Below are 15,233 nucleotides of genomic sequence, written 5' to 3'. Positions count from 1 at the left end.
GTAGGCAAGGAGGTTCTTGGCCTACCTGGCTCCCTGCTCCAAGACCTCACTTTGTGCTGCTTTCCCAGCTACATTCTTTTTGCCTTGGTTTAATAAAAGAGGGGAGACAGCAATTCAGCAACCCGTGTGATACTGCTAAAGACTGATCTACTTTACTCCTCTCTGGTCCAGTACTACTTTCTCTTTGTCAGATTGATTGCTCTCATTTCCAGCCTTCTCAGATTCCCTCTTGTCCTGTTTTTTTCCTTGGGGAGGTGAAATATTTAATTAAAGGCTGATAGCTAAGACCGTGAATCTGGGGCTTCTCGAAGGAATGAGTGCACAGGCAGAATCTGTAGGAGGAAAGGAGGGCCATGTGGGAGATAAAACACTGTCACAGAGACGGAAGGAGTTCCAGAGGAAGTAGATAGGGAAGGGAATAAACGAGAGGGGGCCTGAATGTTAGAAGTGACTGACTGTTAGAAATTTCAGGTAGGAAGGAGTTCCCTGGTGGTCTAGTGGTTAGGACTCGGTTCTTTCACTGCTGTGGCCCAGGTTCAGTCCCTCTTCTGGGAACTAAGATCCCATATCAAGCTGTTGCATATCACAGCCAAAAAAAAAAAAAAGTATGGAGTTCCCATTGTGGCTCAGTGGTAATGAACCCGACTAGTAACCATGAGGATGCAGGTTCGATCTCTGGCCTCGCTCAGTGGGTTAAGGATGCGGTGTTGCTGTGGTGTAGGCTGGCAGCCGAAGCTCTGATTTGACCCCAGGCCTGGGAATTTCCATATGTTGTGCACGTGTGCAGCCCTAAAAAAAGCAAAAAAAAAAATAGTAGCCATGTCATAAAAGAAATTGAGGAAATATTCTACCCCCCAAAAAAAATTAAAAAAAGAAATTTCGGGAGTTCCCCTTGTGATTCAGTGGGTTAAGAAACCAACATAGTGTCTAAGGATTCAGGTTCAATCCCCAGCCTTGCTCAGTGGATTAAGGATCCAGTGTTGCCACAAGCTGTGGTATGGATTACAGATGCAGCTTGGCTCTGGTGTGGCTGTGGCTATGGCATAGACATGGCTGTAAAAAAAAGAAAAAAAAGAAGAGAGAAATTTCAGATAGGAGAAAGCTTTCTCATCAGTTACCTGCCTTTGCCTGGGTGTCCCATTGAATGTTCCTGTCCTGTTCTTTTCCCTCCCTGGGTGGCAGCCTAGAGATGCCCAAAGATGAGCTGCCAAACCATAACTGCATTAAGCACCTGCGCTCAGTGGTACAGCAGCAGCAGACACGCATTGCAGAGCTGGAAAAGACCTCAGCGGAACACAAACACCAGCTGGCGGAACAGGTAGGGCATGTGCATGTACCCGCGTGCCTGTGGGTGAGAGGCATCAGCATGAGCAGTGGATCTGTGCCTGTGCCTGCGAACCTGGGTCAGCGGGTCCTCTGCCTGTGTGTAGCAGCGAATCACCCTGGAGCTCTTCTTTCTTCCCTGCATCCCATCAGTGGCATTCATCCACCTGACGTTTATCAGATGCCTTCCCTTGAAGGCACTTTGCTAAGCACTAGAGATAGAGCTGGGGATGATACAGTCGTATCCCTGTCTTCATGAAGCTTCCTGTCTGGTTGTTCCTCAGATCTCTTGATTTCCCTCTTTCTCACACATACTTTTGTCTTTCATCTCTTGTCTGTCTTAACCATTATCCCTCATTCTCCTTCCCTCCACAGAAGCGGGACATCCAGCTACTCAAGGCATACATGCGTGCAATCCGCAGTGTCAACCCCAACCTTCAGAACCTGGAGGAGACAATTGAGTACAACGAGATCCTAGAGTGAGTGTCGTTCAGGACGTGGAGTCACTCATCCATGTCCTGGCACCAAGCCCTGAGCGGGGAAGAGCAGAGGGGAGGGTAAGAAGAGGGCTGGACTGGGGCCACTACTTCTCAGATGCTGGGATGGAGACCAGGGACAGAGGAGAAGGAATAACCTCAGCTCCAGCAGAGGATTGCCGACTCTTTTGGGCAGATGGAAAGGAAGCTTACCCAAGAATAGGTGGGTACAGAGCCCTGTATTTAAGGCTGTGGTGTGGAGTTCCTGTTGTGGTTCAATAGTAAAGAACCTGCCTAGTGTCCATGAGGACGTGGGTTTGATCCCTGGCCTTGCTCAGTGGGTTAAGGAGTTTGGGCATTGCCGTGAACTGTGATGTAGGTCACAGATGCAGCTGGGATCCCACATTGCTGTGGCTGTGGTGTAGGCTGGCAGCTGTAGCTCCTTCTCGACCCCTAGCCTGGGAACTTCCATATACTGTACCTGCAGCCCTAAAAAGCGGGAGGAAAAAAAGAAAAAAAAAAGACAAAAATAACCCTCAGAAAAATGGAAAAAAAAGCCTGTGGAGTATTAGGAAGACCAAAAGAAATGGCAGGTAGCATCCCTGCCTTCAGGGAGCTTACAATTCAGCCAACAGAGTGCAAATCCAGAAAACTGATTGAAAATGAAGCAAAAACAAGTGAAGTAAACAAGTAAAGTCTAAGCTCCCTTTCAGTTCTGGGGTTCTGTACAGTTCATAGACTAAACTGTGAGTCATTCTATATAGTGTGAATAGTGCTGCGTGGGACAGAGTCTAGAGGAGTAATTACTTTGTTCAGTGCACGTTTGTTGAGCACTGATTGCATGCCAGGCACCATGTGCTAAGTATTGGGATTTTTTTAGAAAAATAACAGGGACCCTACACTCGTGGAGTATAATCTGGTGAGTAACATGTAACTCAGATGGGACTAGGCAACGATTTGGAGTTTCTGAACCAGTGGTGGAAGGAAGAAGGAAGAATCGAGTTAGGCTGGGTGCAGAGCAGGCAGTCATACCTGTTAGGAGAGGAGCTGAGAAAGGGGCTGAGCCAGACTGACCCCCTTCCAACTCCCTCCACACAGGTGGGTGAACTCCCTGCAGCCGGCCAGAGTGACCCGCTGGGGCGGGATGATCTCAACCCCGGATGCTGTACTCCAGGCTGTAATCAAGCGCTCCCTGGTGGAGAGTGGCTGTCCTGCTTCTATTGTCAACGAGCTGATTGAAAATGCCCACGAGCGTAGCTGGCCCCAGGGGCTGGCCACGCTTGAGACGAGACAGATGAACCGGCGTTACTATGAGAACTACGTGGCCAAGCGCATCCCTGGCAAGCAGGCTGTGGTCGTGATGGCCTGTGAGAACCAGCACATGGGCGACGACATGGTGCAGGAGCCGGGGCTTGTCATGATATTTGCGCATGGCGTGGAAGAGATATAGGCGATCTGGACGGGCTCTCAGGAGGAGATGGAAATCAGAAGATCCTGTCATTCCAGCAGCGGGGCCCTGAGTCCTCCCCAGTTTCCTTAATACTGTGGCTTTCACTTGAGCCACACATCTCCCTGCTCTTCTGCCACTGAAGGGGCCCCAGGCACTCTGCTCAGCCTTTCAGGTGGGAAACCCAGATTCCCTCCTTTTGCCTGATTTCTTCCTCTGAGATGTCTCTGTTTTCCCTCTGGTTGGGAAAGTGCCCACTTCTATATCTGTTTTCCTGCCTAGGGTCCCTGGTTCCAGATATTTTCGGAAAGCACAAAGAAACTCATTTTCTCTAGAGGATCAGGGTGGAGTGAGGAATCTAACCATTCCCCTCCTCCAAAACCAGAGAGTCAGAGCAGGCAGGCCTGTTGACCCTAAACCGCATTTAGAGGGCAGCTCTGGGGAGTGGACATCCTGAAGAGATGGTAAAGGTGGAACAAAACCCTAGAAATAAATGAGGCCCGTAGGCCTTCGCTGGTGGCCCACAGGGGAAGACTAGACCTCTGTGCCAAGCAGTACCCTGTTCAGCCCACCTCAAAGCTGTGGGCTTCCACTGGGTCTGCAGGTGTGCAGGCTGGGATGCCAAAAATTTCCACATGAGCTCCTCTTTCCTACACTTTCTCGTGGTTAGGGAATGACAGGGTTGGGGAGGAGGGGTTAATCTGTTGGGGTGGAGACGCTCAGCAAGAAGCAGCTCACCAGCTCTTGCTGAAATCGGGTAGGTGCTGCCTCTGTGGCACAGGCCATAATAGTTCCATAGACCCCTCCCCAGCCCTGTGATTGTAACTAGTTATTTTGATCATTTCCCTGGCCATTGTTGTTTGTGTATGTTTTACTCCCTCCCTCACACTTTTTTTTTTCTTTTTTTTTTTTAGAATGGCCTGATTATTGGCTATCCCACTTTTCAGCCCAGGCACATTGCTGGCAATTTAATTTATTTACCTTTTTTTTTTTTTAAAGAAAGGAAAAAGAAAAAAAAATTAACAAAATTTAAAACTTTCCTTTTGCTGTTCCTGTTGTGGGGATTCTGGATAGGGTGGGACAGGGATGGGATCTGTTTTGTATTTTTCCTTTTCAGCACAACCTTTGGCTTTAATATAGGAAGGGCCAAGGAAGTCCTTGGCTGAACCGAAGTCTGCCCCAGTCCTCGATAAGCCATCTAAGGTGAGGAGCTTCCTCTCTTCCAGTGATGGTTTTGACAGTCCAGCATCAATGCCTATGTCCTCTGGAGAACTTCGCTCCCGGCCCATCCAGAGTCTCATTGCAAAACTCTGGGCTTAAGAGTATTAATTTCAAAGAAATCCTGCCAACCCCTTCCCCCGCCCCCAACCCCCCCAACTTTGGGTTTCCTTGGAGATGTACAGCTGGGTTGTAAGCTTCACCAGGGAAGATGGGGTAGAAATTATGTCTCTGGGTACAGCCTGTGCTCTGTCTCACCCATAACCCCTGAAGACTTCAGCTCCATTTCAGGCTGCCCGGGGCATTCCCTAATAACCCCTGGGGTGTCTAGCAGAGCAAGAGAAGGGGAGGGATGGTGGGTGTGATGATCTTAATATGCAGGTGGGCGAGGGATTGAAGAGAGAGGGCCATAGAACAGCCTCTGCTCTTGTCAGAGTTTTTCCCAGGCCTGCCTTCCGTTGGTCTGGGGAGTCGGTCATGTCTCCATTGGGACTGGGGGGAGGAGGAGGGTTACAGCTCGAAGGGAGTGAGAACAGTCATGCGTTCCAGCTCCAGGACGTTGTGCTCAGGAATTTGAAAACGCTGCTATACTTAGTTTGGTTACTACATTTCTTCCATTCCCCTCTGCCCCTGCCTGCCTCACCAAGGCCCACACCCTATTGTCGTCACCCTCAGATGGAGCCAGGAAGCCCAGTTAAGGCTTCCCTGCCCTTTGCACTAGTGTCTCTGCAGGTTGCTGGTTGTGTTATATGTGCTGTTCCATGGTGTTGACTGCACTAATAATAAACCTTTTACTCAACTTGCTAAATTCTTAATTCACATCACTCCCTTCATGAAGGTTCTCCTCTGCCTTGGCCTTTTCTCTCATCTTAATTCCTCTGATATCTCCCTTGCTTTGTAACCTGCTCTTGTCATAGAACTAACCTCTCTTTTGGAGGATGTCCATATGGGGGAGTGGGCACCACATCCTTCCTTCCTGTCTCCTGTTGTGTACAGCTGAAGTGATCTGCACTAGTGATCTGCACTTGGAGCAAAGGCCAACTTTTCAGGTTGACCTTTGCTCCAAACCCGTGTCTTCCCTACGTGCTCTGGGATTTTGGGACACTTTCTGTAGATGATATGCAAGTACCTTTCTCCCTTGTCCCACAAGCACCTTTGCTTTGGAATCCGGGATTCCACTGCAGGCAGGGAAGCCTCCACCCCCGTTGTCTCCTAACCAAGACAGGAAACATGACGAAAGGAACCTGCAACTACTGTACCTGCTGTTTCTCAGACCTTGACTAAACCCTCTTGTAGGCATTTGCTGCCTTTTCCCTGTCATGAGAAAAAAAAAATTTGTACTGCAGTGCTATATTTTAAACTTGTTGAGTATTTATCACGCACCTGATATAAACCTGGTGGTACTCTAGATACTCCAGTGGGGCTTAGTTCATTCCTCTGCCCACTGACTATGCAAACACACAAGGTGTGATTAGAAGATAGCGATGAAATGTCACAATGTAGAGCACAAGTGGCAATATATGTACTCCAGTGATGGCAATAGTGCATTTTTTTTTCAAGCTTCTTCAAAATTCAGGACCTGCTGTTCATTCTTTTGAATGTCATGAATGATGCCAAATCTTCCTTTTAGGATGAGATTCGGTTTTTGGAAACAGTATTCATTGAATGTCTATTCTGCAAGAACTCACTAGGGTGGGGCTGGAGTGGTGGCTCATGTAGCAAAATGGCACCTACCTTCAAAGAACTTCCTCCCTAATAGAGATGAGTTTATAGTAAGACATCATGACTGTGGGAAGTGGATCCTACTACCATAAGCAGTATGTGAGCACAGAGAAGATAAAGTCACTGATTCTGATGGGTTGCAGGAGAGACTTTTCCAGAGAGAGTATTTGTTCTAGGTCAGAAGTTGGCAAATTATAGCTTGCATCCTCCTGCCTGATTTTGTTTAAAAAAAAAAAAAAAAGTTTTATTGGAACACAGCTATGCCCATTTGTGCTTATGTATATTATCTGTGGCTGCTTTTAGATTACAATAGTGGAGCTGAGTAGTTGCCATAGAACTATGACCCACAAAGCCTAAAATATCTGTTACTGGTTCTTTTATAGACTAGTCACCAACCTGTTCTAGACTTTTTTTTTTTTTGTCTTTTTGTCTTCTAGGGCCGCTTCCGCAGCATATGGAGGTTCCCAGGCTAGGGGTTGAATCAGAGCTGTAGCCGCCAGCCTATGCCAGAGCCACAGCAACGCAGGATCCGAGCCATGTCTGCAACCTACACCACAGCTCACGGCAACGCCGGATCCTTAACCCACTGAGCAAGGCCAGGGATCGAACCTGCAACCTCATGGTTCCGAGTTGGATTTGTTAACCACTGCACCACGACAGGAACTCCTGTTCTAGACTTTTAAGTTCAAGAGAATGGGCGAGAAAGTATAGAGAGTGTTGGTAGTTTTTTTATTTCAGTATATACATTTGAAAAATCAGAACATTTTTCTATATTGCCAAAATAACACATGCTGAAAATTAACCATGTATCCTTAATCTCGTATAAACCTATATTCACATTTCCCCAACTTCCCCAAGAAAAGTAATTTTAGAGCTAATTTTTGTCCACTCTGGATCCAATCCAGGAACCATCCCTGTACACAAAGTTGTTTTAACTCTCTTAGTCTGGCTTCTTGGAACAACTTTTTTTGGTAACAGCTAATTTGTTGAAGAGGTTGTGCCAGTTGTCTGGTCTTTTAAATGTGACTGATTGCTTCTTGACAGTGTCCTTTAACTTATTCCTCACAACGCCTATTTTTACTAAACAAAATTAGATCTAGAGTCAGATGCATATTAAACAGTTCTGGAGATAAAAGACATCACAGGAGAGATGTTCTTTATGTTGTATAGCAGGACATAGGCCTCGCTATCATTGTACACTTGTATTGTTGAGAGAGCTTTTGTTTCATTTTGGTTTTGGCCACGCCTGCAGCATGTGGAATTACCCAGGCCAGGGACTGGACCCAAGCTACAGCAGTGACAACACCAGATCTTCCTTAAGTGCTAGGGCACCAGGGAACTCTGAGAGATTTTTATTTTTCCCCCACCACCATGGTAAATAGAAGTTCCCGGGCCAGCAATCAGATCTGAGCCCCAAAGCTTCGACCTATGCCACAGCTGCAGCAACACCAGATCCTTAACCCACTGCGATGGGCCACAGTGCAGATCCTTAACTTGCTGAGCCGCAGGAGAACTCCCCAAGAGATGTTTTGTTTGTTTTTAGGTCTGCACCTATAGCTTATGGAAATTCCCAGGCTAGGGGTGGAATTGGAGCTGCAGCTGCCAGCCTATGCAGGGTTCTAAACCTGCTAAGCCACAGCGGGAACTCCCCTAAAAGATGTTTTTAAAACCGGTTAAGTGAACAAATACATGTCCTTAGAAAAGAGGCAGCTGGCAGTGCAGCCCCAATTGATTACTGCTATAGAAGAACAGGGGCCCAGTGTTGCCCCATGCTTATTCTAAATGTCACAACTTCTACATGTTGACTGAATTTTTTTAAGAGTTCCAATCCTGGCTCAGCGGGTTAAGAACCGAACTTGTGTCCAATTCATGAGGATATGGGTTTGACCCCTGGCTCTGCTCAGTGGCTTAAGGATCTGGTGTTGCCATGAGCTGTGGTGTAGGTCACAGACGTGGTTTGGATCCTGCGTTGCCGTAGCTGTGTTGTAGGCTGGCAGCTGCAGCTCTCATTTAACCCCTAGCCTGGGGACTTCATATGCCACAGGTGTGGCCCTAAAAAGAAGAAAAGTGTGAGCCAAAAAAACCCAAAAAACATAGGGCCCACTGGTTTGCTACTTCTATTTTAGGCTGAGATTGTAGCATGAATAAAAACAGAGAGAGGTGAAGGATATGTTGAAGGAAGAGACTAATCATTTGCAGTGCAAAGTTTGTTGAAGAAAGATAACATTAGAAATAATCTGGGGGAGGAGTTCCTGTTGAGGTGCAGTGGTTAACGAATCCAACGAGGAACCATGAGGTTGCGGGTTTGATCCCTGGCCTTGCTCAGTGGGTTAAGGATCCGGCATTGCTGTGAGCTGTGGTGTAGGTTGCAGATGTTGCTCGGATCCCGCGTTGCTGTGGCTCTGGTGTAGGCTGGAGGCTACGGATCCGATTGGACCCCTAGCCTGGGAACCTCCATATGCCAAGGGAACGGCCGTAGAAGACAAAAAAAAAAAAAGGCAAAGAAATAATCTGGGGGAGTTCTGTTCGTAGCTCAGCAGTTAACAAACCTGACTAGGATCCATAAGGATGCGGGTTCGATCCCTGACCCTGCTCAGTGGGCTAAGGATCTGGCCCATGAGCTGTGGTGTAGGTCACAGATGCAGCTCTGATCTGCCTTTGCTGTGGCTGTGGTGTAGGCTAGCAGCTGTAGCTCAGATTCGACCCCTAGCCTTCGGCTCTAAAAAGCAAAATAATATAATTTGGGACCAGTTCTTGGAAGGACTTGAATACATGGCAGGCAATTTGGGCTTTAATTTTACAGGTTTTGTTGTTGTTGTTGTCTTTTCAGGGCCACACCCACAGCATATGGAAGTTCCCAGGCTAGGGGTCTAACCAGAGCTGTAGCCCCGGGCCTTCACCACAGCCACGGCAATGCTGGATCCAAGCCAAGCCTACAACCTACACCACAGCTCACAGCAATGTCAGATCCTCAACCCACTGGGCGAGGCCAGGAATCAAACCTCTGTCCTCATGGATACTTGTCAGGTTTGTTAACCACTAAGCCACAATGGGAACACCCAATTTTACAGTTTTTAAGAAGAGGAGTGCAACTTGCAACTCATGATTCTGGTGGCAATGGGAAGGCAATGGAAATTTAGTGACTATTAGTAAGCTTTGCAGTAATTAACACAAGAGAGGATTAGAGCTTGAAATGGAGCAGGAAAGAGGACAAGAGATATCAGGGAAGAAAAACCAACCGGCCTTAGTTACCAGATTCACTTGGCCAACATTTATAGCATACCCCTCGTGCCAGATGTGGTTCTAGGCATTTGATTTATGCAAATAATTGAGAAACAAGTCTTGAATCTGAAGTTTAGGTGACATACTGTTAAAAAATGGGAAATACTGAATAGAATGTTGCTAATAGGTAAGAACTAAGTACAGTGGGACAACAAGAAGGAAAGAGCTCCCCTATCCCGGTGGGATGCAGGAGGGATGGCTTCTCAGGAGTCATTGGAGCTGAGTTCTGAATAGGATATTGCCAGCAAGGAGAGGGCTGACAGCCACCCTGAGTCACACACTACGTATTTAATCATCTAGGGGTCCCAACAGCTTTTGACATTATTATCATCTCCATTTCCTATGTAGGGAAATTGAGACAAAGGACAAAACTGACATAGGTAATAATCAGAACTGGGACTTAAATCCAGAAGGTGATTCCAGAGCCCAAGCCCCTAACCACTGCACAAGGGGCACGTAGCTAGAGATGAGTCACAGATAAAGACTAAGCTTTCTAGTCTGTGAATGAGAAGACAGTGTCATTACCCTGAATAGGGAGGAGAAGAGGATGAGCAGGTTTCAAGGGTGAAGTAAGGAGCTCATTTGGGGGAACAATGAGTTGGAAGTGCAGGGGGCTAGCCAGAAAATGGAAATGTGAGTCTTGGGCTTAAGAGCAAGAAGTTAAAGATGGGTTTGGGAGTTACCTGCCCCAAAGATGATCAGGAAATTCCATGAATGGTCACAACATTGTAAATCAGCTCTACTTCAAGAAGACTTTAAAAAATGGGGAAAAAAAATTCCAGGAATGAATGCAGCCACTAAATGAGAGAACAGGACGAAGGCTAAGAATATGACCTTAGGGAATTCCAGAAATTATCTAGAATAAAATCTGGAAAATAGATGCAAGATAAAGGTGGCTAAAGCTTCAGCCTTTTTTTTTTTTTCTTTTTCTTTTGAAGTAATGAATCATTTAAATGTGGCTCCTAAACTAGCTGCGAAGGAGTTACTGAAATATTTTGTGCAATGACAGCATTCCTGAAATAAGTGTAGGCTGAGGTCATTTCAGCCCAAGTCCTCTAATGATTTGCTTTACTAGCTAAACTGCAGAGATCCAAGCCTTTTAACATTTGGAACATGTCAACAGCTTGGAAGGGGATAGTAAGTTAGATTTCCCCACATTAGCTTTTTAGTGACATAAAGGCAAATTTGATTAAGATCTAAGAATTTGAAGCTGAAAAAAAATCATAGGGTAGCATTAGCTAGTCATTGGTTATAAGGTGAAGAGGCAGAAGGTACTTCAGAGAAGGAAGAAATTAGGCTGTGATGTGGAGACACCCAGCCTGATTGTACTGGGGGTATCTTACTAGGAAGAATTGAGGCTTAAAAAAAAAAAAAAAGGGTGATTCAGGAATTCCTGTTGTGGCTCAGTGGTTAATGAACCTGATTAGCATACATGAGGACTCAGGTTTGATCCCTGATCTCACTCAGTGGGTTAAGGATCCGGTGTTGCTGTGAGCTGTGTTATAGGTCGAAGATGTGGCTCACATCTGGTGTAGTTGTGGCTCTGTTGTAGGCCAGTAACAACAATCTGATTCAACCTCTAGCTTGGGAACATCCATATGCCGTGGGTGCGGCCCTCAAAGGACAAAAGACAAAAAGGGGGAAAAAATGGTGATTTGGAAATGTGAAGCAATGCTGTAATTTTGTCTGTCCTTTATTAATGAAGGATTGACTGAGTAGAGTAGGAGAATTTTATTTTATTTTTTTATTATTATTATTATTATTTTTTGTCTTTTTGTTGTTGTTGTTGCTATTTCTTGGGCCGCTCCCGCGGCATATGGAGGTTCCCAGGCTAGGGGTTGAACCAGAGCTGTAGCCACCGGCCTACGCCAGAGCCACAGCAACTCTGGATCCGAGCCACGTCCGCAACCTACACCACAGCTCACGGCAACGCCGGATCGTTAACCCACTGAGCAAGGGCAGGGACCAAACCTGCAACCTCATGGTTCCTAGTTGGATTCGTTAACCACTGCGCCACGACGGGATCTCCAGAGAATTTTAACTTGTTATGGAAGTATACTCATGGAAGCTTCTTTAGGAAGTTAAAATAAGTGAGATTGAAAAGCCTGGGTGGAGAAGGCAAACTTCAGGGCAGAGGAGCAAAGCCAAATACTGAACCAAAAACTAAAGATTGCCAGTGGGTAGAATGTAGTAAACATGTAAGAATGGTTACGGAAGGGGCCTGATTATGCAACACACAAAACGATAAAAGGGGAATTCCCTATTGGCACAGCAGGTTAAGGATCCAGCATTGTCTCTTCAGCAGCTCTGGTCCTGGCTAGGCACCAGCACCATCCCTGGCCTGGGAACTTCCACATGCCTCAGGCATGGCCAAAGCAAAACAAAGCAAACAAGATACAAGGATGGAGATGGGATTTTGGGGGGAGGGTGAAGGAGCTGTGCTGGACTGTGGGATAGTAAAAATCTGAAAGCATCTGTTGTACGTGAAGGTTCAAAGTCTTGGCCTCTCACTGCCAAAAGTTACAAGGGAAGTATCTGAGAGTGAAAGGTAGTATCTCAAGTACTGAACAACCTCTCGGCTTATTCTCTATCCAGATCCTCCATTTTGTAAGCCATGGGGGCCTTCTCTTCACAGCATAGCTGCAGGTTGCCCTCTGCTGGTCAGTTTTGGTTTTGACTCTCCAGATATTTAAATTTGAGAGCATGCGCAAAATGGGATTTGGGAGGAAGTCCAGCACAGAGCCTATTAGATGCTACTCATTTAGTACATTTTTGCTCACATCCATGTCTAAGGCCTAGGAGAGGGGGTACAAAACAAATACACAATCAAGAAGCTTACAGTCCAGTCTGAGTGAAGACGTATGCATAACTATGCTAAAAAATGTACATGTACTCAGCAAAGATTTTTCTGGAGTGGCTTATATGTGCCAAAAGTGTATATTCTATAAGGGAATGAAGACTTCATGTAGTAAGATTAGGGAACAGGATATGGTGGGCAACAGGTGGTCAGAGGAGACTTCCAGGAAAACCACCATTTAAGTGGTGACTGAGAAGAAGGTAAGGTTGAGAAAGATTCTATCAGGCAGAGAACAGCATGAACATGAACAAATACTCTACCAGGAACTAAAAGAATACCAGTGGATGAGATGTAGTTACTGTGGAAGAGTAGGGAGAAATAAAAGGACCAGGTAATGGAAAAAAAAAAAAAAGCAAATATGGAAGGGTTTAAGGTCTCTGGCCACAGTGTAAATGCTTTACTGCAGCTCTACCTATAGCAACTAATGTAGTCCTCACAATTACCCCTACTCTCCAAATGAAGCCTCCAGCAAGTGGTGGGTCTGCACTCAGCTCGGAGAAATGTGAACACAGTTCAGACTATTTAGGAGGTAAATATAACTTGTTTTTATTTTAATTTTTGTGTCAACGACCTAGGGGATGGTGGTGGTACATTGATAGGTTCCAGCTGTTGTAATGGAGAACCTCAAGGAGTTCCCTGGTGGCCTGGTGGTTAAGGATCTGGCATTGTCACTGCTGGCTTGGGTCACTGTTGCGGCATAGGTTTGATCCCTGGCCTGGGAACTTCTGCATGCTCAGCGAGGCCAAAACAAACAACAACCAAAAAAATGGGAAAAAGGACTTGAAGGATCTTGAAGGATAGAAAGTGATAATACTGGGTACAGTAGGAAGGTGGGAAACTCCAAAGTGTGAATGTGTAAAAAGCTCAGTGAATTACCTTTGAACTGCCTGCCCTCTGGCACTCCTTTTTGGAGATGTGGCTGTACAAGAAATAAAACACAACTCCTAGGATGTTCTCATTGTGGCTCAGCAGGTTACGAAACCAGACTAGTATCCATGAGGACGAGGGTTTGATTCCTGGTCTCGAGTGGGTTAAGGATCTGGTGTTACCACAAGCACAATCTGTGGTGTAGGTCCCAGATGTGGCTCCAGCTCGGATCTGGCACTGCTGTGGCTGTGATATAAGCTGGCAGCTGCAGCTCCGTTTTGACCCCTAGCTTGGGCGAGAACTTCCACATGCTGCAGCTGCAGCCCTAAAAAGCAAATTAAAAAAAAAAAATCCCAAGTATCCTAGATGTTCCCCACAATCAGAAATTGGGGATAGGAAGAAGAGGCTAGTTAGAGGTTAGAGAAGGTTCATTCCCCAGCTAGGAACTTGGAACAAAGAATTTAGAACAGTACCTAGCCCATAATGAGCACTCAATAAAAAAGTGCTTCCCACACTCTAGCTCCAGCTAGATTGGCAATGTTGATATTTAAATAGGCTACTTCCCTCAGTGTTGTAATACCTTAGGTGCATCTCCTCAAGAAGGAGCCAGTGAGAGGATCTTCACTCCTTTTTTTTTTTTTTTTTGTCTTTTTGCCTCTTCTAGGGCTGCTCCCACGGCATATGGAGGTTCCCTGGCTAGGGGTTTAATTAGAGCTATAGCCGCCGGTCTACATCACAGCTCACGGCAGCGCTGTATTTTTAACCCATTGAGCGAAGTTAGGAATCGAACCCACAACCTCACACTTCCCAGTCGGATTCGTTAACCGCTGAGCCACAACAGGAACGCCTCTGGGTCTTCATTCTAATAAGATCTACAAGATGGGACATTTGTTCATGAACTCCAGAGGTGCCCTCTTTACCTGGAAATTCTAGTTTTGACTATACTAGCACAAGCACTGACATTTCCAACAAAACTTAACTCTTCTTTAACCAAATCCTTTGCTATGCCCTCCCTAAAGAATGAAACAACGTATGCCAAAACTCTGCTTGCAAACCTGAAGTTACGGAACTCTGAAAGTGTCTTGCATCCTAGCAGCTAACAGAGTTGGTTGTGCATAATCACGCTTCTCATGATTACCCTCATCCCACACAAATCCAGGAGTGGGACCTTCTGGCCCCTGTTTCCGAGACACGAAGTGCTTGAAGAGCACGTTGCAAGACTAGAGTCTCCGTATAAAGGGGAAAAAAAGCGACCGTCACGAACAGGATTCGAACCTGTGCGGGGAAACCCCATTGGATTTCGAGTCCAACGCCTTAACCACTCGGCCACCGTGACTCACGAAGCTGTTCTTCGCCGCGCGCTTACAGAAGGGGTCCACATAGCGACCAGGAAGGGCGCGTGGCAGCGAGAAGCTGGGCCAGGCCTAATACACAACCCAATGACCTCCTCCCACCCCGCTCCTTAACCGCTTCCTCCATGCGGCTCAAAGGAAGAGTCAAGCGGACCGGGTGACCCAAGGAGGGAGGGGCTCCCACCCAGCGAAGCCGAGGGTCTTAAGGAGCGCCAAGCTATTTAGGAGGCGATGGCGAGGCCTGCAGAGGAAGCGGTTGGGGGAAAGGGGCTGGGTCCCACGGTAGCGGCTCCGGGATTCTTCGGGTTATGGGGTGAGAGGGGTACCTGGGACAAGGAGTTAGGAGCGATGGAGGCTCCGGAGAGTTTAAACGGGAGACTCTTGGGGATGGATGAAAGGAAGGATCTTTTTGGGGAAAAAGACCTGGGGTTCCTTGGAATTAGGAACTCTGTCCGTTTAGTAGCTACGAAAGCAATCGCAGTCATGGGCTGGGGGCTCCTTAGGCAGGGGCAACGCTTTGGCGTGGTACAGAGTGTACCCCCGCTCCCCCGGCTGAGAAGCAAGAAAAGGCTTCAGTTAAAAAGCGATCTCAGGGGAGTGTGCGCCCCCTCCAGGAAGCAGCCTCCTCCCCAAAGCTCTGGCCTCCGCCGCCGCCGCCGGGGAGGCCGCCAGGGTCCGCCCCGCTCCCG

The 15,233-nt window shown here is 46.9% G+C and overlaps 1 protein-coding gene and 1 non-coding gene across 4 annotated transcripts in view; one reads left to right on the top strand and one right to left on the bottom strand.

The window, feature by feature from the left end:
• RNF41 (ring finger protein 41) overlaps positions 1-5,817 on the top strand; it is a 28,344-nt gene extending 22,527 nt beyond the window's left edge. For all 3 annotated transcript variants that reach the window (XM_047786912.1, XM_047786910.1, XM_047786911.1), the window contains 3 exons: positions 1,183-1,318; positions 1,699-1,802; positions 2,898-5,817. In XM_047786912.1, the coding sequence (XP_047642868.1) occupies positions 1,183-1,318; positions 1,699-1,802; positions 2,898-3,249 (592 nt within the window). In that variant the 3' untranslated portion in view covers positions 3,250-5,817. The remainder of the gene's footprint in view (positions 1-1,182; positions 1,319-1,698; positions 1,803-2,897) is intronic.
• Positions 5,818-14,446: 8,629 nt separating this feature from the next.
• TRNAS-CGA (transfer RNA serine (anticodon CGA)) lies at positions 14,447-14,528 on the bottom strand. Its single transcript has one exon. It is a non-coding gene; the product is annotated as a tRNA-Ser (tRNA).
• Positions 14,529-15,233: the final 705 nt, after the last annotated feature.

The sequence above is a fragment of the Phacochoerus africanus genome, chromosome 7, assembly GCF_016906955.1.
Source record: "Phacochoerus africanus isolate WHEZ1 chromosome 7, ROS_Pafr_v1, whole genome shotgun sequence".
NCBI lineage: Eukaryota > Metazoa > Chordata > Mammalia > Artiodactyla > Suidae > Phacochoerus > Phacochoerus africanus.
This window is presented reverse-complemented; position numbering and strand designations above follow the sequence as displayed.